The 22,362-nt window shown below is 35.4% G+C and overlaps 2 protein-coding genes across 5 annotated transcripts; one reads left to right on the top strand and one right to left on the bottom strand.

Moving 5' to 3' along the window:
• Nucleotides 1-2,663: 2,663 nt before the first annotated feature.
• LOC140799557 (pentatricopeptide repeat-containing protein At4g13650-like) lies at nucleotides 2,664-13,233 on the bottom strand. 4 transcript variants are annotated; one of them, XR_012111024.1, is made up of 5 exons: nucleotides 13,092-13,233; nucleotides 9,172-11,530; nucleotides 8,198-8,234; nucleotides 4,666-4,734; nucleotides 2,664-3,610 (listed from the first exon to the last, which is right to left on the bottom strand). XR_012111024.1 is itself a non-coding variant. In XM_073153922.1 (4 exons), the coding sequence occupies exons 2-3, from the start codon at nucleotides 11,419-11,421 to the stop codon at nucleotides 8,217-8,219; spliced, it is 2,268 nt and encodes a 755-aa protein (XP_073010023.1). In that variant the 5' UTR covers nucleotides 11,422-11,530; nucleotides 13,092-13,233; the 3' UTR covers nucleotides 2,664-3,610; nucleotides 8,198-8,216. The 4 variants fall into 4 exon arrangements, 2 of the variants coding, with proteins under 2 accessions (XP_073010023.1, XP_073010024.1); XR_012111025.1 differs by having other exon boundaries at nucleotides 13,087-13,222; XM_073153922.1 differs by lacking the exon at nucleotides 4,666-4,734.
• Nucleotides 13,234-16,874: 3,641 nt separating this feature from the next.
• Nucleotides 16,875-22,308, top strand: LOC140800407 (uncharacterized). Its single transcript, XM_073155180.1, has 4 exons — nucleotides 16,875-17,644; nucleotides 18,061-18,474; nucleotides 21,150-21,343; nucleotides 21,715-22,308. Exons 1-4 carry the CDS (start codon nucleotides 17,200-17,202, stop codon nucleotides 21,958-21,960), a joined length of 1,299 nt encoding a protein of 432 aa, XP_073011281.1. The 5' UTR covers nucleotides 16,875-17,199; the 3' UTR covers nucleotides 21,961-22,308.
• The last annotated feature ends 54 nt before the right edge of the window (nucleotides 22,309-22,362 follow it).

Below are 22,362 nucleotides of genomic sequence, written 5' to 3'. Positions count from 1 at the left end.
GGCCCATTTATGGCCCATTAATCACCAGGAGAAGGGCTCCGGTTATTTACACTTTATTCTTTCTAAAGCATCTAAAATAATACCGATCATATTTTATATTTTTTACAAAATATCATAAGAATATATATATATATATAATATTAATATTTATTATTTATTTATTATTTGAAATCTAATTGGTCCTATTTTAAATATATTAATCCGGTCTAAGAACCCGGTTATTTACACTTTATTCTTTTTAACGCATCTAAAATAATACCAATCATATTTTATATTAAAAAAATATCATAAATAAATAAATATATATAATATATTTGTTATTTATTTATTATTTAAAATTTAATTGGTATTATTTTAGATATATTAATCATTGAGTAAAGGGCTCCATTCATCCTGTCCAAGAACCTGGTTATTTACACTTTATTCTTTTTAAGGCACTTAAAATAAATATCGATCATATTTTATATTACAAAAATATCATAAGAATATATATATATATATATATATATCTATTTAATATATTTGTTATTTATTTATTATTTAAATTTTATTTGGTATTATTTTAGATATATTAATCATTGAGTAAATGGCTCCATTCATCCCGTCCAAGAACCTCGTTATTTACACTTTATTCTTTTTAACGAATCTAAAATAAATATCGATCATATTTTATATTTTTTTACAAAAATATCATAAGGATATATATATATATATATATAATATATTTATCATATATTTATTATTTAAATTTTAATTGGTATTATTTTAGATACATTATAAATCTTGTTCAATTTTCTATAACTTTATTTTTTTAGTAAAAAAATAATTATTGTATTTTATTCAAAATTATAAGGGAGTTAAATGATTAAGTTAAAATTACATGTTTTATGAAATTAAGACAAACCATGTTTAAGATAAATGTAACTTTTGCTAAAGCTTTTCTCTAGTATGATTAGCTATATATATATATAAGTATAATTTATCACACTTGAAGTCAAATAGTGGTGAGATAAGAAAAAATTGTAATAAATTTAATCAAATTGAATTTACTACTATTTTATATCACAGTTTGAAATTATAAATGATAAAAGATATGTCATTAAAAATTGAAAGATATATAAAAAAATTTCTTTTAATTCGTTTCTCCACTAGTACAAGAAGGCAAATCAGCATGTAAAACTTATCCTCCAGAATATAAGACCAATTTAAAAAAAAAAATTTAATTTTTAATACTAAGAAGAAGAGGGTTAATATCAATTGTATTAAACTATTCTATTGTCTAGTTGAACACTAATAAAATAATAATTATTATTATATTTGATGTGATATAAAATTAATATTAAAGTAATAAAAAAATATTGAAGATGTATTAACAATCGATACCATAAAATACTCTTAATAAGATGTGAAGTACTAGTGGTAATTAGATATTGTCTAAAAACAATAGTAATTTTATATTCTTATTTAAATTAAAATTTAAAAATTGTATAGAACGAGGGAAAAAAGAATGATGCAAATAGTATACTAAAAAGAAGCTAAACTGTTGTTTAGTTATTACACCTTAATAATGAGACTTATTCTAAAAGAAGATATTGCTATTTCACAAATGAATACATATCAAGTCAGATTGAACAATGTTTCTATTTCGTTATGGAAAAAAATAAATAAATAATTGGTCAATAATTAATACTGTCAACTATGATAAAAGGAGTAACCGATTGTAATTTATTCAGACTATAATAAGTTAAGTGCTTAAATTAAAAGTACACGATAATTTTGTGCAATTGGGCCAAACCACATGAGATAGAAATACAATTATCCCTTTTATATTTATAATAAAGACAACCTCTATGAACAAGAAGTTTGCAAATGCAATAAATTTAATAGAATTTTTAAAATAAAGAACAAACATATGTACAATATAAATATATCCATGTTTGTACTTGGACATTGAGATAATATCTATAACCATCCAAAAGTGACCTTCTACCAAAATAAAATATTTCTAAAACATTCCCAACAAATTCAAAAGTTGCTACTGTTTTCTACCTTCGTCGTGATTTGATCTGAAAAGTAAAATAAAATTAATAGATTAAAAAAATATATGTACAACGAATTTATACTTAATGTAGAAAATTTTATTAATTAAGCAGGCCAAGCTATTGTCAAGCAACGACTCCAACCAAGCACTGTTCATATTAATATGATTCTGATATAAATTGAAAGCTATTCTGAAATCAGAACTTGTTGGAAAGACTGAGAAAGAGAATTTGTTGAAACTTAAAGTTGGGACTATGCGGAGGAATAAAGGAAATTGCCATAGGAACTATACAAATTGACGTAGTTTCTCTGATAAAAAATGTGGTTATCAAGCAAGCGGAGGAACGAAATTGTCATGGGAATGCATAGGCTTCTAGATCTTCTAATGTTGGCAATCTGACATTTTGACTGTGATATTTGAAGACATTGGTTGGTTCTCTAGGTAATGTTCCATTATATTGACAAATATAACTAATTGGTTTCTCGTTGATAAAGAAAAAAAGTACATATAGATGGAAGCTTATAAAGAATTACAAAACCTACACTCATTGAACTCAAATCTATATTTAAGTCTATCAAAATATCTCACGCCCAAAAATGAGAGAAATTGTTAAAATATAAAATATGAAAATCACCGCTAGTTAATACTTTGATTCAAGCTATTGCATATCAGGCTGCAGAACTTATGTTAGTCTACAACCACTGTCTATCATAACACTGGCTTCTTGTTCTTACAGGAAGTTTGTCACTGAAAGCTTTCACTTAATAACAAAGACGGATAAACAGCAACAGTTATGTCAAAAAAGAGAAGAGGAGAAATTTGCACAATGGGGATGAATAGATGCTTAACTTGGAAGGAAATGATGAGGAACTATTAGCAGTATACTCTGCAATGACACTGTGATATTAACATGGTTGAGCACCACTATCCGAGCTAAGTTTTGAAGGATCACAATTCACAACCCATTTCAGGATTACATGAACATCTTCCAGAGCAGCTCGTTGATTGAACTTTTCTTGCAACTATATGATTTAAAAAATGCCCATTGATCGTGTAGTTTGGATGAAATGCCATTCCCAGTAGTCCAAACTCGTTACCGAAGTGAACTACATCAGTTAAGAAAAGGGTTTGCTTCATCAAGTTCCAGAACTCCACCAGATCCTTGTTCAGGGACAGTTGCCAACCATATGCGGAGCCATGTTGAGGTAAGAACCATTCCCAATCCTCTCAAGGCACAGTCCTTTCAGGACTCGTGAATTTCCTGTAGTGTTGAATGAAAATGAATTACCATCGAAGCAAACTGACTGATCACTTCATACACCTCCAAATGATGCACAGAAGTCATTTGTTGATTGCCAGATATCGGAATGTTTAGATGAAGAAGTTGGTAGTCCAGCACTTCCTTGTAATGGAGACTCAAAAGGAGAGTTCGCTATTGTTAGATCCTTGCAAGTATCCCAAACTTCTGTGCATAAGTTCTTGGTGGAATCCTTGGTAGAAGAGCTTGCTGATAGTGTAGAGTTGCACAAGACAGGAACCGAAGCTTTTGTTCAGTATTGAACAGGTGAGCTGAAAATGGATCACATTTATGCAATTATGAACCACGGATAAGAAATACAGGGATACGGAGATACAAATACAGAGATACGATAAATTTTTAAAAGTAGGATACAGATATGGCATAGATATGCCAATAAATAAATAAATAAATAATATATTTTTTAATTTGTTATCAATCAATATAATAAATGGTAAAAAATGATTATCCCATAAATGATAACATAAAAGAAAAGAAAGCTACAGATTTAGTATCTATATGCATAAAACTTTAGAATAATATGGTAATAGAAACTGATTTGAAATTCAAAATATTAGTAAAATATTGAAACCTAATTTAACTATTAATCTATAATTAATTTGGATATTTTAATGACTTTCAAGTTATATGTTTAATCCATTATCAAATATACAAAGCCTTAAAGTATCATGAAGGATTGGATAATCATATATATATATATATAAACTATATATTTTATATCATCTTTTAGCACAAAAAAATAGAAAGAAAAAGGATTGAAATGTATCAGCGCCGTATGGAAGTTGTATCGCACTGTATCGGAGTTGTATCCCTCTGTATCAGAGCCGTATCGAAAAATTAAAATTATTTTTTTTAATTCGAATACTCCTCCAACCGTATCCAATACGTATTTGGCCGTATTAGTACCGTATCAATATCCAATACATATTGAATACTGGTACGAAGGGGCAAACGAAGTATCCCTACTTCATAGACTGCAAATAATATAAGTTTGGTTTAACACAAGGACTTTCATCTTTCTTCATAGTTTGAGATTGAATAGTCTTAATACAAACAGATTGCTGGATAACCAAGTTAACCAAAGTGAGAGTAACTGGATGCTTAGGGACTTATTGTCCAAAAAGCATCACAAGATATCATTTACCATTACTTTTGGAACTGATGACCTTAATATATGAACATAAAGCTGGGAACTCCAGCTTTTTAGCTTTTAAGGAAGGTAATTTTAAAAAAGTTAGCATGGAGCCAAACTTTCTGGCAAACCAGAGTAATGGAAAAATACAACACAACAAGCACTAAGACTTACCAGTATATCAAAAAACTTTGCATATTGCTCTGGAATTTTTAATTCATTCTGTAATTCATTTCATTTTTCCTGTCAATAGAGCTGAAATGAGTCAACTGCAGAACTAATAATTTCCTTCTCTGATGCTAACAAAAGATCACCTATTAATTAAGGTAATAGCTTCAATACCTAGACATCCTAATTGTTTATTTGATATCACAATACATCAGCCAGAATTCTGCCCTTAAACAAGTAAATCTACAGCAACTAGCAAACACATAAACAGGTGACTACAACAGTTCTTTGATCCATAAAATTACAACACACTTTCAATAACATACTGAATATCAGACAAGCTAAGTACATACATATAAAATGTTACGCCAATCTTACTTGAGGAGATCCTAGAAAGTTCAAAGTGATTGTTCCATAAGATAGATGGCACAGGCACAACTGATAAAACCTAATGTAACTAGAATACCAATCTGCAATCCATATGTAAGAAGGCCAAGTTATTGTCTTTGTAACAACACCTCCAACCAAGCACTGTTCATGTTTTAAAAAAAATTACATATAGATGAAAGCTTATAAAGTAACTTCAAGACAGATGTATCATATATCACTGATAATAATAAAAAGGTTAGCATTGAGACAAACTTTTCTGCCAAACCAGAGCAATGAAAAAATGCAACACAACGAAGACCAAGAATAGCCCGTATATCAAGTATTTTTGCATATTGCTCTGGAATTCTTAATTCATTCTGTAACTCGTTTCATTTTTCCTGTCAATAGAGTTCAAATAAGTCATCGCAGAACATATAATTTCCTTTTCTGATGCTAGCAAAAGATCACCTATTAATTAAGTTAATAGCTTCAATTCCTAGACATCCTAATTGTTTATTGGATATCACAATATATCAGCCAGAATTCCGCCCTTAAACGAGTAAACCTACAAGCAAACACATAAACAAGTGACTACAACAGTTCTTTGATCCACTATCTACTTCTATAAGCACATAGACCTATTAGAACCAAAGGGAAGAATTATAATGCCATTAGACAAAATATGTATTGGAAATTGCAGCTAGGCACATATAGGCTTAAATAAGCTGAGATATACATCATAAGTAATGTCATAATAACAACCATGCTAAGAAAATGATAGTTAATTATGCATATCCCATAGTATCTGAAATATGAGACATAGTATGCTTAATAGAGATACATAATTATGAAAGAAAGGAAGAATACACATAAATAATTGGGATTTTTTTTTCATGGAAATATGTAACTCCACTAATATGTTCCGAAGAAGGGATCCGACAAGCATAATTATGTCACTTCAGAATCTGCCATGCTCGTATAAAGCTGGCACTGAACAAGAAAATGTTGTATAAGAAAAAGACTGAAGCTTCAGCATCATTTTTCCTGCTTGTGAGGTACCTACCATTAACCACAAGGATAAATCTTAGTTAAAGCAACGATGGCCGTGCCATACGCACGGCCCGTGCCGACCGCCGGCCGGTACGGCACGGCACGGCACGTGCCGTGGCACTTGTCGGCCGTGCCGTAAGAAAATGAGAGAAAAATGTACCACCTTGGCCGTCGCTGGCCTTCACCATCGCCGCTCCCGGTCGCCCAAGCTCGCGTCGGGTGCCCTAGCTGAGGAAGGGGAAGAAAGAGATCGAGAGAGAGAGAGAGAGAGAGAGAGAGCTCGGTCTCGATCTCTTTCTTCCCCTCCCTCAGCTAGGGCACCCGACGCGAGCTCGCGCGAGCGGCGACGGCGACCGGGAGTGGCGACGGCGACAGCGAGCTCGACGACGAGGTCGTGGCGAAGCTATTAGAAGGGGTGTCGTGCGGCACCCCTCGTGCCACGTGCCGGTACGCCGCCGGCACGCCCCGTGACGGTCGGCACGACCATCCTTGAGCTGAAGTAACTTGTCAATTGCTACTTTGTGTTTGGATAATCCATCTGGAAGCACTCATTGTTCCATTGACTTAGCCGCTATGGAAGAGTCAATGAATGACAGCTACAAAGCGTACTTCTTAGCTAGTGGCCCCAAAGACCTAACCAGAACTTAGCCGTTAGAATTAATTTGATGTTATTGTACTGATATTTATATCTAGAATTCATAAGCAAGTATAGCATTAGTGGAACATCATGGAAAGCATAGAGAATTTAGATAAATCCAGCATATCTTAAAATAAGAAGTCAAATCATCCATCCTTTTTCAATTCTCTATTTTATCAAATTTTACTCTAATTAAAAAAAATTCATAAGCACAAAATCCAAACAAAAAATCGCTCTTTTAGGTACTCCCAGAGATATATTTCAGCATTGCAAGTCCTTGGGTTACATCTCACAGTCCTAATTTCCTAAGTACCTAAAAAAAATCTAAACAGTATCAAACCCATCTCTGAATTGTATCAAGCAAAAAGGAGAAGAGATTAATCAACCTGATAACAGTTTCACATATGAAACTACTATCGTAGAGCTTGTCCAGCTTCATGGTCGTCACCGCTGCCACCATGTCCACCTACAGCATCTTGCTCCACTACTAATTTGAGTAATTTCAATCAAAGGAATGAGGAGATTGGAGAGAGATTAAGGCTTTGAGTAAACAAGATTATATGTAAACTAATCGAGAAAATGGATGAGAAATCCATGGAGTTGAGGAGCGCAACCTCATTCGGAGCCTTCACGACGGAGCTCCTTTTCTCGGATTTGGTACTGGAGACGACCTAAGAAAAGCAGGCTAGAACCCCCACCTCAAGCCATGGAAGCTACTTGGGGCTAGGGTTTTGATGAGAGGCGAGGGGGCGTGAGCGAAAGAGACCATGGGAGATGAGGACTTGGAGAGTCTAGGTGAGGTGGAGATCCTGCCGACAAGGATGGAAGCTACTGATTTGGATGTGGGTTTGGAGAGAGATCAAAGGTAAAATGTAAAGATTTGGGAAAGATGAGAGCTGCAGTAGAACAAATTTAGAGATTTTGGAGGGATCTTGGTTTCGTATCTGAATCCAGTTCCATTTTCGTGAAATCTACCTGATATGGACACACATCTATTATTTTAAGTTTCTACCAACATTTATTAAATGTCATCAATTATTTGGGGCATATATGACATATTTTGGCATTTATTGGTATATCCAAAATACAATACGTTTCATTTGATATTAGTGGCATTTACCAGAATATCACTTAAACATAACTTACATTCATCATTTTAAGTTTTTACCGATATTTATTAAATGACGATAACTATTTGGGGCACATATGGCATATTCCGGCATTTATAAATGTCTATCCAAGATATTACGACATTTTATCTAAAATTAGTGGCATTTATTAAAATGTCACTTAAATATAACTTACTCCGATGCTAATCAAGAAATGCAGGTGAAACTTATGTTTAATGGCATTTCTTTGATTGTCGAAATAGTAAATATCACTAATTTCTTGTAGTGTGATAAGGAAAGAAAGAATATGAATAAAAGGCAAAGAGTAATGATTGACTGATTAAACGTTGCTGAAAGTTCTTAAGAAGTTCACCTCATGAAGTTGGAAATCATCATGCCACACCTTCAATCTGAAAATGTCCGAGTGAACAAGTTAGTGGTATTAAATAGTGAAAATTATACATGAGAATGACCCAAATTGGTAGAAAAAAGAAATAATAGAGCAATTATGTAGTCATGTATAACTTAGAAAGTGGTGTATCCAATTGATAAATAAAGACTCTTCGTGATTAACATTAAACTAGAAAGAAAACCTTATCAGAATATACCAGCAAAGATATATTTTAAATATTCTTAAACCAAACTAACTCATAAGTGTTCTAAACAATGACCAACCAAGGCTATCAATCTTTAGATATGCTGAACCTCTACATCAGTGAGGCATTAATAAGCCAAACAAGCAAAGTATAGATAATCCACGTCTAGAGGCTAGTTCTATTTAAGATAATTTACTCGACAGCATAATGCACAAGAATTGGATACAAAACATTGTATTTCTGAGACATTTTAGACTATTCAGCTAATGTTTGCTGATGTAGAATTTGTTTGAGTATCTTAAGTCATATTTGAAAGTAACCATAAAATATATTAGATGACCTTCAATAGAAAGTAATTATCAAAGAACACCTTTACCATATTGGTTAATATGACAATACCAGAGACATTAAACTCAATGTAAGAAGATAATGGAATATCTAAGCACATGCCAAAACCCCAAAACCTTCACCTAGGCAAAAGGAAGCTGGCCTCTCTCTTTATCTCTTAGGTTCAGTATCGAGAGTACTAGGATATCAGGCTCTAATACTTTCATCCCCTGATTCTGATACTAATTTATTGCTGAGAACGTATTGAATAAATATAAACCACTTAAAGTACTCAAAGGAATATCAAGATTAGCTTGGTGGCTAGATCCAATGAGAGATACTAAAAGATGTTAACAATAATAATTAATAAGATTAACTATAGCAAATCAATTATATAAAGATTAGATAGATTGAAGTGTATTACCCAACTTAGTCCAGGTTCTTTCCTCAAATCTCTATTAATTTTCCTCCTCGCATTTTGTGCATCACCCCACTTTTCTGATTCAGAATACATATTAGACAGGAGCACAATTGTTGGGCTTTCTTCACCTTGAAGTCCCATAAGATGCTCCCTTGTAGATTGTGCGAAGTCTAAGTTGCCATGAAGCTTGCACGCAGCTAAAAATACAGTCCACACAGATGCATCAGCCTCAAATGGCATGTTGCTGATAAAGGACTTTGCTCTATCCAACAAACCAGCCCTGCCAAACAAATCAACCATGCATGCATAGTGCTCCATGCGTGGTGCAATTCTATGCTTTGAAACCATCTGATCAAATAGTTGTGCTCCAATTTCAACTAGCCCACAATGGCTACATGCCGACAAAAGTGAGACAAAAGTAACATGGTTTGGGTCTATGTGGCAACTTTCCATCTGAGCATATATCTCTAGTGCTTCATGCCCATAACCATGTCGTGCATAGCCAGTAATCATCGTGTTCCAGGAGACTCTATCTTTGTTAGCAAGTTGATCAAATAATCTTCGGGTATCCTCCAAGGCTCCACATTTTGCATACATGTCCAGAAGAGAGCTGTCAGTGAATTCATCCATGGCCCCATATTTCAGTGTAGCACCATGAATGCATCTTCCTAGCCCAAGATAAAGTAGGTTCCCACAAGACTTCAAGACACTCGAGAAAGTGAAACTATTAGGACAGATTTCTGTGGAGCACATGGCCTTAAAGAGCTCCATGGAATCCAAGTGAAGACCGAGATGAGTAAATCCTGAAATAATTGTAGTCCATGAAATAACAGTTCTCTCTTTCATTTTATCAAAAAATTCTAGAGCATCCTTGGTTGCACCAGCTTTTAAAAGAGAATCCAAAAATGCATTGTTAACCATCATATCCAATTCAAAGCCATGTTTGATAATATGGACAAAGGTACCCCATTCATGTCCGTAACATGAAGATACTAGAGCAACATAGGTGGCAAGATCAACATTTAATTTCTGATACTTCATGTCAGCATACAGCCTTATTGCCTCATTAGAATTGCCATTATGACCAAGTCCAGAAATCATTGCATTGTATGAAATGGTATTTCTCTTGTGCATATGCTTGAACACTTCACAACTCTCCATTACCATACCGAATTTCATGTACATATCGATCAATGCAGTATTAACCACCAAATCTTGTTGAAATCTAGACTTCTCGACGACCCCATGGATCATACTTCCCAGATTAACAGACCCCAACCCTCCGCAAGATTTAAGTACAGCAGATAAGGTGCAGTCATTCGGGCGGAAGCCTGCTGAGATCAATTCAATAAAATGTTCTATTGCAATCATGTTGAACCCATTTTTTGTGTACCCACCAATGACAGCATTGTGTAAAACAATATCTTCATTCAAAATGCTGCTAAAAACCATTTCCATGCTTTCCATATCTCCGAAGCTACCGTACATGTCAAGAAGAGAAGTCCCAACAAAGCAACTGGAATCTAAACCAGTCTTCATAATGAATCCATGAAGCTGCTCCCCTACCTTTATCTCCATCTCTGAGCAGGCCTTGATCAAGCTACTAAAACTAAAATCTGTCGGCTTGAAATCAAAGACCCTAATTGCTTCCACAAAGAGTTCAACAGCTTCCTCACAGGCACCGAAGCTCACATAGCTTGAAACCATAGAATTAATCATGACAGCATCCTTAACTGAGCAACATTGGAAAACTGCAAAAGCTGACTCTAGATAACCATTCTTGGAGTACATGTCAACAAGAGCAGCATTTACAAAAGGGTCTGATCCAAATCCGGAAACTAAAACTTGAGCATGCACTTGCTCACCCAAAGTTAGCGACTGCAACTTTGAACATGCCACAATCGAGCTCGAGAACACAAACTGATTGGGTCTGATTGCCATTCTGTGCAAGTGAGAAAAGTACCGCAATGCAAGCTTGGAATTCCCAGATAGCGAAGTGTTAGAAATCAGGATAGAGTAAGAGATTAAGTTTCTGTAACACATTTCATCGAACAACTTCTGGGTATAGTCAACTCTTCGGCACTGTGCATAAAGGTTGAGAAGATGGTTGCATAGAAGAGTATCATATGACAATCCAGTCTTGACCAGATGGCCATGGAAAGATTCACCAAGGAGAAGTGATTTTTGCACTATGGCAGATTTAATGGCAGAAGAGATAGAGAAAAAGGAGGGAGTCACAACTGCCAATCTCATAGATCAGACTCAAAAAGTTCTGGGCCAGGAGTTTTTGGCCAAACTAGCCTCCTTAGAAGCTTACATACCAGAAAAACCCAAAGAAAGCTCTCACTTGCAATTAGATAAACTAGAAAAAATATCGAATTAGAATTTAAATCAAATAAAAAGAAATGCAAAAGGTAAACTAGCAATAACATAAAATATTGATTAAGACAGCTGACATATCCATAAGAGATTTATTAGAATATTAAATTTTGCGAATGGGTTATTCAAATATTTAAGTTTCTAATAAGGCCATAGTTTGATAAAAAAAATACCTACAATACTTCTCTTTTGACTTTAAAATCTAGTTTGCCAATTATTTTTACCTTAAATTAAAAAAAAGTAATTCAAAGGAAAATGAAAACAAGAAACAAGCGCCAAGTTTCTAGTATGAATCGTCTAGACAATATAATCAACATACAGAACTATGATCCATTTTCTTTTCAGAAGGAAAAATTCTACCTACAGAGATGCAAAACTATAATGCACGTATTATAGGCTCCAACATAGAAAAGGGAAAGAGCTCAAGTCCAGAAAAATAAGATGGATCATAGACAACTAGCTGTAGAGGAAATATATCTTCTACCGGTGAGATATGATAGAAAGGGCAATGAGGGAAAGCTGTATGAATGAACACACTAGAAGAAAAGCATGTATAATAATGGGAGTACAATGTAAACTTTTGCAGGATAGATCTTCCAAAATAGCTAAAGTCTTATATTGAAAGACTTAGTTTATGGGATAAAAGTTAATAAGGTTTACATTAATAGTATCCAACCTTAAAAAGGAGCATTTGCTAATTCAACAATTTGGGAACCTGTGTTAAAGCAGAAATTCTGACTGGTAACACTAACTGGACAAGCTATAGATCAAACTTTCACAATCGAAAAAGAAAAAAAGGAAAAAATTCATATGCTTGGGTCAAGGAGCCGGTGTAAGCTCAACATATTAGCTCGTCAAGTAGCAGAAAGCATAGGCATGGTGCATTACATGTCTGTGTTTTTGCACCTTATGATGATTGTACATATCGAGCAAGATGAAGTAAGAAATTAAACAATATCCTATGTAATAAGCATTCGTACAAATGAACTTCCATAACAGGTTAAAAATTAAAAGCTTAAAACAGTAACTTATTTGAACATATTGTCTTTGCAAGAATAATGTGTCACCAGTTGTAAATCATACTATAATAATTTCAAGAAGAATTGCTAATCTGATTTCATACTTGATTTGGTGGAGCCCAACAAAATCCCAGAAAATTGAGTCACAAAAAAAACATAAAAGGAGAACAAGTAATCACACGAGCGACCAAACGGAATCGAACTGTTACAGCAAATAATCGGTAAAGTCATACATTACAAAAGGTAGATTTTCTTACAATTTCATGGTTTTCAACCTACGAATTGTTCCAACATATATAATTTTATGACCTGACTGCATCAACATATATAAGTGTGGCATGTCAGCTCAATCTTCATTATAGGCATGCAGTACAATTAACCAATTGCACATTCAAACACCAAAAGCAGAACACAATAAAGATGCAATTGAATCCAGGTAGTAACGAGAAGAAGGACAATACCCTAGATAAGAAACCAAAAACAAAAGAACAACATCTCAACTTTCCGAGCAAGGATCTACCTCACCTGCTTCGAGCGTAACGAGAAGAAGGAATCAAGGGACGGATCGAGAGAGAAGAAGCCGAGGGCGGAGCTGAACCCGGGATCGAGCCTCGGATTCAACGGCGATGAGGAAGGCAGAGGGAGAGAGGGCTTTTTAAAGAGTTCGGAGACGAGAGTGATAGAAGAGAGTTAGCGGTGACTAGGTAAAGCTTGAATTCAAAATAATTTAGAGCCAAGATTTGCGATCAAATTAAAATTATTTTTATTTGAGTCAAAAATAGAGCTTGAGCCCTAAATTAAGCACTAATAAAGATCTTCATATATTTGGAAAACATATGATAGTATTAGAATTCAGAACTAGGCTCTATGGTACAGTAAAGGATAAGAGATGATATGATAAAATCAACTTAAACAAATTTTAGAATATAAGAGAAATATAGTATAGTATAAAAAGTATATATATATATATATCATTATTAAGTTTTGCTCGAAAATATTTTCGAGCCTATTTTGAAGAACAAGCTAGTCTCAAGCCGAGCTTGAAAGGGTTTGATTATTTTGACGGCCATAGTTCGCAATGCGACTCAGATGAGTGACTAGGCCAAGGGCTTCATCAAGCCTTAGAATCGGATTGTGGATCGAATCTTAACCATTATATTCAACAAGGATGATTATTATTTTTTCCTTTCTCAAGGTTAATTGCACTTTACTCCATGTGATTTAGCTTAATTCTACAAAATCCCTATATACTTTTAACTTAAATACTTAATCTTTGTGTTCTCAATTAAAATGTAACTATTAATTTTTTTATTATATTTGATTAAACATATGTTGAACTTGAAGATTCGTATTAGAGACAAAGTTATAAGTGATTGGATAAGTTTTTCGTCATTTAAAATAGTACCAATTGAATTTTAGATTACAAATATATATATATATATATATATATATATATATATAGCTTTTAGATTACAAAGGTATACAACTTGTTAATATTGTTCTAACTTTTTATTATTTTTAAAGATGATGCTCGGTCTTTACATAATGTTATACAAAAAATAAAAACGGAATATGCTAAATATTTTGAACATGTTCCTTTTCTTTGTTTATTATTTTGATATTTTTAATAATTTATATGAAGATAAATTAGATGATTATGTTCTTGTGCTATAGTTAGTAAAAGTTACTTTGAAAAGATTATTAATAATTATTTTGTTATATATGGTTATTCTTCCTCTATGCATTTACCTTTTTTCCTCCTAAAAGTGCTAGTGTTATGGAGTTAATGCTTATTTGACTTAAAATGAAAACTTCTTCATCAATATCGGGGAGAATCACTTGCTCTATGCATATTACAATCATTTTATAAGTGAGGATGAAATAGATACTTTAGCGTGGTGGAAGACAAATAAGATGAGATTTTCGACTATTCTGTGATATATTAACCATTTCTATGTCTATGGTACCTTCGAAATCTATTTTCAGTACAAGCAGATGGTTGATTGATGAGCGTAGATCAAGTTTAGGAAAAGGTACAATTGAAGTGCTAGCTAATGTGTTTACAAGATTCGTATGCTGTCGAATCTAGATCGCAAGCGAACGACCACTTTGCGATAGAAAACATAAGATCATAAGTGGACGACCACTAATGTAATTTTATTTTTATTTTTCATAATTAATGGATAGATTATACAAATAATAGATATGTGGGTAGGTGTCAGCCTAGTTGAGATGTGCCCATTTTATAGTTATGTAAAAAAAATCCTACTAATTTTTGAATAACTATTTGTTGAATTTATAAAAATATCTTTCCTTTCACTGATGTACTTAGAAAAAATGTTTTTTAGGGCTTAGTCACTAATCAGATTTTGCTCAGATCGCAGCCTTCAATCTGCATCTATCTATCGATCTAATTTCTAATCTTCTAGTATATATATCACATCATATTAGGGATTTAGGGTTTGTTCTCTCACTCTTTCTATTTCTCACTATGCCTGTCTGCCAGTCTACCTTGTACTCTTATAGTTAGATTACTCAGTTGCAATCTTACAAAGCCGCAAAGAAGAGCTTCTTGGTCGTCGAGCAGTTGACCTAGAGGAGGGGTCAGCCAGATCTTGCTCCTTATAGCGGCTTCCTTTCTATCTTCAGCAAGATACGCGGTGTGGCGGGGCCACCATCGAGTGAATTATGCTGTGTGGCAAATCCACCACCTCCTCTTCTCCCTGAGAAGCCGTCGATCATCCCAGAGATCGTGTTGCAGCCTGCAGCCGATCAAGGAGATCTTTATGACCGTTGTGCTCCCTAGATCCAATTCGCTCTCAAAGGTGAGCTGGTTGATAATCTACTTCTCTTCCGTATGCCCTCCCTGGATTCAAGTCGCTCTCCAATTTTTTTGGATTTTCTTAAGTTGGGTCTCTTGATCTCAAGGTCATGTTGTGCAAAATTTGCTCTAAGATCCTTTCGAGGGGGAGGGTTTGATCGGGTCAATCTGTCGCAGCGGGAGGCGAACATATTGAAGGACCATGATAGCACAGTCATAGCTGTTCGATTCAACAAGGATGACAACAACTGCCTTAGCTGCAGCAAGGATCGCCACTAGTTTTCGGCAAAGATAACTAACGTAAACAATGTATATTATGCATGTTTGCAGTCAGAGGAATTCAAGGTTTGCATATGCATTTTGGATATTAATTATTTGGTATCATCTACTTCTCTTTTTGAAATTGGGTGTTGACCATGGAGATCATCGGAGAGAGCTAGAGAGGTAGGAGCTAACCTTTATAGAAGAGCTTATCGACTAGGTAGAGCTGGGAGGATAGTCATCGTGCCAATCCTCAACCGCCGCCACTGCATTGACCTTACGATATGTTTTGATTATCGAACTTATCTTCCTCCTCCTTTCATTCGTCTTTAACATTTTCCTTCTTTACTCTAGCATCCCTATCCTGATATGGCTCTTGTCTTTACTAATAACATCACCAACAATCCGCTAACAACCACCTCTACCACCATCACCCTTGTTGAGCCCATCTCCACCACTCAACTTGGCCTCCACCCTACCATCATCACCACCGCCTAGTTGACTAGCCATCACCCTAGTTGTGATACCTCACCTTCAACCCAAAATTGCAACATCCATTTTCCTACTCTAGTCATAGCCGTCATCAACCCTTAGCCAAATCACTGGCTGTGTCTAACCCTTACACACCTCCATCACTGATTATTTCCATCCCTATGGACACTAGCTAAGGTTTATCCCTTCTCATCCGGCCAACCCTCGCTACTTTAAAATACGCCCCGCTAGTCTACGATGCGCCCAAGCCCTAGCCGGCCTAGACCTTGCTTATGAATCCAATTTTGGGCTCCGTGAACAATGTTCGGGCCTTTGTCTAGGTTGAAAAAACTCATCAAAATCCTAGCCCACCTCACGTTAAGATCTCCGAACTAAAACTCACATGATTTTTTTAAATCTAATTGCTAAAAAATGAGAATTATCCTAATAAATCCATTTATACGTATCCGAATTTTTCCAATCGAAAATGAGTAACAATCCGAAGGTTAATTTGGTAAAATGAGCCGGTGGGACCCACTTGTCCGGAGACGTGACTTCTCTCTGACAGTATTCATCTCTCTCTCTCCTCTTCGTCCTCTGCGACGCAAAACGTACCTCCCGCGCGATTTCCCACGCCCCTCGTGCTTCGGACCCCCTGCGATTACTCGGGCCTTCGCGAGTGTTTCTGCTTCTAATCGCGTTCTAAACCTTACAAAGTACAAAATCGAGAAATGTCGGGTCCTATTTGGTGCATTCCTCGGGGTTCTCTCGTCGGGGGGGGCCCCCCCAATTCCTCGCTCCCTTCGTCGCCACTCCCACTCCCAAACCTAACCCTGACCCTAGCACTAACTCTAATTATAGCCATTTACTACTCTACTGGATCAGTAGACGTTCTTTGGTGCTTTCCCAAGGCAAGGTCTCCGATGGAGCTTCTTAATCACCGGAGTACGTCTTTGATCGACCCACATTGCCCGTTTCTAGTGTTTCCCTAGCTCTCTCTGGGCCATTTTGAGCTGGTTTGTATCTCGTAGTTCGGATTTGGCCTCCGATCTCGCCCTTGGATCTTGAAAGAGGCGAAAAATGGAATTTTTCACGGTAAGAAGGTTCGGAAGAGCTCGGAAGAAGGAAAGCGAAGAAGACCCAGATGTCGGAAACACTCACGCAGCCTCCCAGGTGACGAAATATGAAATCTTGGACCCGGCGCCGAAAGCAAAAACGGAGGTGGAAGAAGAAGAAGAAAAAGAAGAATTGGAAGACGACGACGACGACGACGACTTCATCACCAACGAGGTGAAGAGGAGGCTAAAAGAGCTCAGGAAGAACAGCTTCATGGTCCTTATTCCCGAGGAAGGCTACCCCGAAGAGGAGGAAGAGGAAGAGGAAGAGGAGAGCAGCTCGAGCGAGTGGAGGGAATCGGAGGTCGTCGATGGCTATCCGTGGTGTGGATTTGATACATTGTACGATAAGTACACCGAACGGATGCTCTTCTTTGATAAGATGATAGCACAAGTGTTGCAAGAAGCTGGTAAGGCTCTTCTTTGATAATATCTATTCTTCAAAAGCTTTCCAAAGTTTGCATTTTTTACCTTGGAGTCTTGCAGCGGTACATATTATTGCATTAGGTTTGTCGGTTTTAACATAAATGTAGTATGTCCTTTTGCATTTTGAAACACGTTGGACAATTAGCATGATTATTCTGTTCTAAAGCAGCGATCTTGTTCTCCAAATACTCCTCTTACTTCTTCCCTGCTTGCTAATGATTAATGGCATCACATTATGTTGCAGAATCTTGAAACAAATCTAGCATGCTCTTTTGCATTTTGTAACACATTGGACAACTTGCATGATTGCTCTGTTCTAAAGCAGCGATGCTGTTATCCAACTGCTTCACTTGCTTCTTCTCTGTTTGATAATGATTAGTGGCATCATATTATGCTGCAGATTCTTGGAACAAATCTAAAGGTTCAGCAAGATCCTTATCTAAGAAGCTGTCATCAACTTTCCGTAGTCTCTCTTTCAAGAGGCGAGATTTATTTCGAGAGGACTGTGAGCATCTGCAGCAGCAGCAGCAACAACAGCACGACCCCTACCAAGCTCTTGAGACTGCGTATGTTGCGCAAGTTTCGTTAAGTTGGGAGGCTCTCCATTGCCAGTACATGCAGCTGAGCCAGAAAATTTCATCTCAGCCTGAAAATTCCACATCCTACAGCCTTGTTGCTCAGTCATTTCAGCAGTTTCAGGTTCTTTTGCAGAGGTTTAGTGAAAATGAGCCATTCGAACGTGGCTCCAGGGTGGAGATTTATGCTCAGGCGCGAAGTTATCTGTCCAAGTTGCTTCAGGTTCCAAACTTTCAAGGTATCTATAATATCTGAACTTGATGTTTCTGCTACTATTTGGTTAGCTTTTGAACGATGCAAATTTTTTGTGGCAAAAAACCAATTTCAACTTGAAATCATAGTGGCATCTCAACCATCTTATCGACATTCTATTAGCACTGAATGGTTCTTTTAGTTACTGGGAACCATTATATCATAGAAATGGCATCAGATATTACGTCCATAGTCTACCTTGTACAAGAGATCCGTGACCATGCAAAATTTGAACCAACCTCACTTATGCCAGTGGATAGCATGAAATTGGTTGCAAAATATTAGCGACAGAAGCCATAAAATTTTTTGGTTATCTCAAAGGATAAGGAGCCCTCATTACATGTGTTATCTGAATGCTGATATTTGCATATCTGTTCTATTCTTTTGATCGTGCAATATTCACTTATGATGATGTTCACCCTCTATAGATTCTAGTGGACATTTTCAAATTACCCGGATTTGTTCGTTGTACTTTGGTTTATGTAAAACTTTAACTAACTGTTCTCATCATTAATTTATATCTTAATCCATATAAGGTATACACCTTATAGTGAGAGATCCCTGATTCAGCACCTGAAATCTATATGCTACTAAGTCAAGATCTTTGTTTATTTAGCTTGTTTTTGCATCTTTGTTTTTATTTCCTGTGCATGCATGCTCGTGGAAAGGGATAAGCATATCTACAAGCTTGATATGCCAAAACAGAACTGTTTGTGCACACTTCAGTACTTTTTGAGTTTTTGTCCTTATTTGTCTAGTGTGTAAAGTTCAGATATGTCTACTATATGTAAACTAAAGCCTCCTTTGTTTTAGGAATAATGTCAATTCTAGAATATGTATTCTTGTTTATTGTTCCCAAAATGAGCTCTTTATTTTAAAATAGCTATTCCTATCTTAACTTGTATTTCAGAATAAGAATGTAATAATTACTTTTGATATGATATAAAGTGAAGGAAAAGATAAAAAAATATTTAATGTTTTTATAAAATTATTATAAATACTCTTTGACTTGATCTAAAATATTTATGGTAATTACCCTCCAGACTTGATAAACTGAAGCTCTTGAGTCTTTAAAACACCTATTGTTCCGATTTTTCCATATTTGCCAAAAGGTGTTAGCAATTACATATAAAATAAACTTTCTTTTCTCCTTTGATAAATCCAAATCCTCTCTTAGACATCCATTCTTAACCCAATATCATCAAAATTCAATTGAGTACCCAGAACAGTCATGTTCAAATCCCACATCTGTTTAGCAAACAAAAAAGACATAAAAATATGATGAATATTTTCCACATCCTTACCACAGATGTCACTTGGCCTTTTGGTAGGAAGTTTATCTAAGAGGAGCTTCCATGAAATTTATTTTTATGAGCAACAGGAAGACCCCAAATCATATTCTCCTTCTTATCAATATTCGGGAGACCCTCAGTGCCGCCTTCCAAAATAAAATTGTAGGCACACTTAACAGTAAATCTTGCGCAGCCCTACTTTGGTTCTCGGTTTGTTTTACATTGTACCCTTTTTTCTTGGCTTTCAGCTACACCCTTTCATACACAACTATAAAAGGTAATAGACATATTAATCAAATCAATATGAACAAAAGATATTTATTTGATTACAGTAAACAACCAACTTCTCCTTTCTAAGACAAAAGCTTATAGCATATAACAACTTCTCTTTTCTAAGACAAAAGATTAGCATATATCATCTTCTTCTTTCTAAGACAAAAACTAAGCATGTGTCAACTTTAAAGTAAGTTCCAGGATGAAGTAAACATCAAAATGTAGGTGGCAACTGCATTCTGTTGCTGCACTTTTCCTTGACATTACTTTTAATCCTGTTATTTGCTTTCAATTCTTTGAGGAGTGAATAACTAAGAAGTGGTTGAGATAATTCTAGTTCTTCTAGTTATTCATTGACAATGGTTGATCATTCAAAACGTTTAGCGGAATGATTTTCTACAAATCTTTGGAAGTTTGCTAGGCCTGACTCTATCATGTCCAATTCATTCTTTTATCTAATATTTAATGATTTTTGGATATCTACTCCTAAAGTGTAAAGGTACATAATCTGACCGACTCCTATTGGATGTTCAAGATAATCATCTTATTATAGTTACATAATCTGGCCAACTCATATTGGATATTCAAGCTAATCATCTGATTATATAATATTGCCCATTGGTTATTTATGTGAAAGTTCATTGTAATTTTGTCTATGTAAAGTTGCTCTCTAATTGCTGAACATTTGGTTGTCCAGTTGGATTGTTCAGTACTGAAAGTATTTTGGAGAGATAATTTACAGGTCGCTGTAGTTATTGGGTGTGAGTGCTCTCCTGTGAATCTTTGTAAATTTCCAAGACCCTTTATGTGCTGATGTTAGTACCATCCTCTAGTTTAACTGAAAAAATTGGTTATAGATTCTTCTATTGATTGCTTTCATGCGTAAATTTTATACATAATTGTGAAAAACTAATCCTGTACATTATTTGTTGGTGCTTAGAGCCTACCCCTTTTGTACCATATAAATGTCTACTCCTCTGTGTGATCATCTTGTTAACCAAATTAAGTGACTTTTTTTTCTCAAGGCCAGAATGTCCAATGTTCTTTCCCTTGAATTACTCAGTTAGTTTCATAGTTGTCTGTTGGATATGCTCAGGTTCAGATCCAAAATATGTGGAAGATGGCATGGAAACGGCAATTCTAGCCTCTGACCTCATAAAAGTAATCGAGGATTCAATTCTAACTTTCCACCTTTTCCTGAAAATGGAGAAGAAAAAAACTGGTGCTTCACCTGGGGGTCATAACTATACTGGAAGCTCCATTCAACAGGTTCAAGCCTCTCTCGACAAGGTATACTCTCACCTTGTAATTGATTGAATTAATTGTACTCCTAATGAATCTTGTGGTGTATTGAAGAGGGAAAAAAAATCCTATTTTAAAAGGAGAGGAGTAATACTGACAGTTCATATTCTGCAGAACTTGAGGCTAGACTGGCCTGGTACATTATTAACACTTTGATCGTAGAAACAGCAAAGTTTTAAGAAACAAAGCATAGGAATGTGACTAAATTTAATATTTTTCAGCAATTAGTAGATGGCACAACTTGTCCGCGGCTTTATATCTTCTTAATTTTCAAAAGAATATCAACTTTGTTGTTAATTCTGATGGTAAATAACTATCTTTTGCAAACATTAGAACTTAACAAATCTTTCTCTCTGCAGAAGGAGATGAAAGTGAAAGAGCTTTCTAAGAAGAAGAAAGCATGGAAAAAGAAAACCTGGCCAACAACAGCAGAGGAAGTGGAGCTGCTATTCGGTCTCATTGACATCAAAGTCATATCAAGAGTTCTGAGGATGTCCAAACTTGGTAAGGAACAACTGTTATGGTGTGAAGAGAAGATGAGTAAGCTAGATCTCTCTGATAACAAGCTGCGCAGGGACGGCTCTCCAATCCTTTTCCCTTGTTGATGTGGTATGCCTTAATTTTTTTCATTTTTGTGCCCTTCCAGGTATGCCATATTGTGAACCTACTAGTTTGTTGTATGTCTTGTGTAAATGGTTAAAAAGTAGAAACATCTTGCCTGCAGTAAACCTTGCAGAGCCACCTTAGCAAACTAAAGTTCCTGTAAGTTTTGTTGGCTGGTACTTGTAAGTTTTATTAATGCCTTGAACATGGTTCTGATCCTCTTGCATTATCTAAATATGGAACGTCTGAAACAATGATATGATATATAATTCAAAGTTCCATGCATGTAGATCCTACTTGCCTTCCTAATAAGGCAAGATGGGGACCATGCTCTTCTTGTCTTCCACAAAGCTGTGTGATCTCTTACTCCCAAATCTCAAGATTACTTTTACCAAAATCAAGGT

This window comes from Typha latifolia, chromosome 13 (genome assembly GCF_019914945.1).
Source record: "Typha latifolia isolate L0001 chromosome 13, TyphaL0001v2, whole genome shotgun sequence".
Classification (NCBI taxonomy): Eukaryota; Viridiplantae; Streptophyta; class Magnoliopsida; order Poales; family Typhaceae; genus Typha; species Typha latifolia.
Note: the sequence above shows the minus strand (reverse complement) of the source record. Positions and strands in the feature narration are given on the sequence as shown.

What these genes read in the sequence shown, in the direction of transcription:
- LOC140799557 (XM_073153922.1), bottom strand. Translation starts at nt 11,421, where the DNA reads ATGAGATTGGCAGTTGTGACTCCCTCCTTTTTCTCTATCTCTTCTGCC.
- LOC140800407 (XM_073155180.1), top strand. Translation starts at nt 17,200, where the DNA reads ATGGAATTTTTCACGGTAAGAAGGTTCGGAAGAGCTCGGAAGAAGGAA. An exon ending in ACAAGTGTTGCAAGAAGCTG is followed by an intron (nt 17,645 to 18,060) that starts GTAAGGCTCTTC and finishes ATTATGCTGCAG; the next exon opens with ATTCTTGGAACAAATCTAAA. An exon ending in TCAGGTTCCAAACTTTCAAG is followed by an intron (nt 18,475 to 21,149) that starts GTATCTATAATA and finishes GGATATGCTCAG; the next exon opens with GTTCAGATCCAAAATATGTG.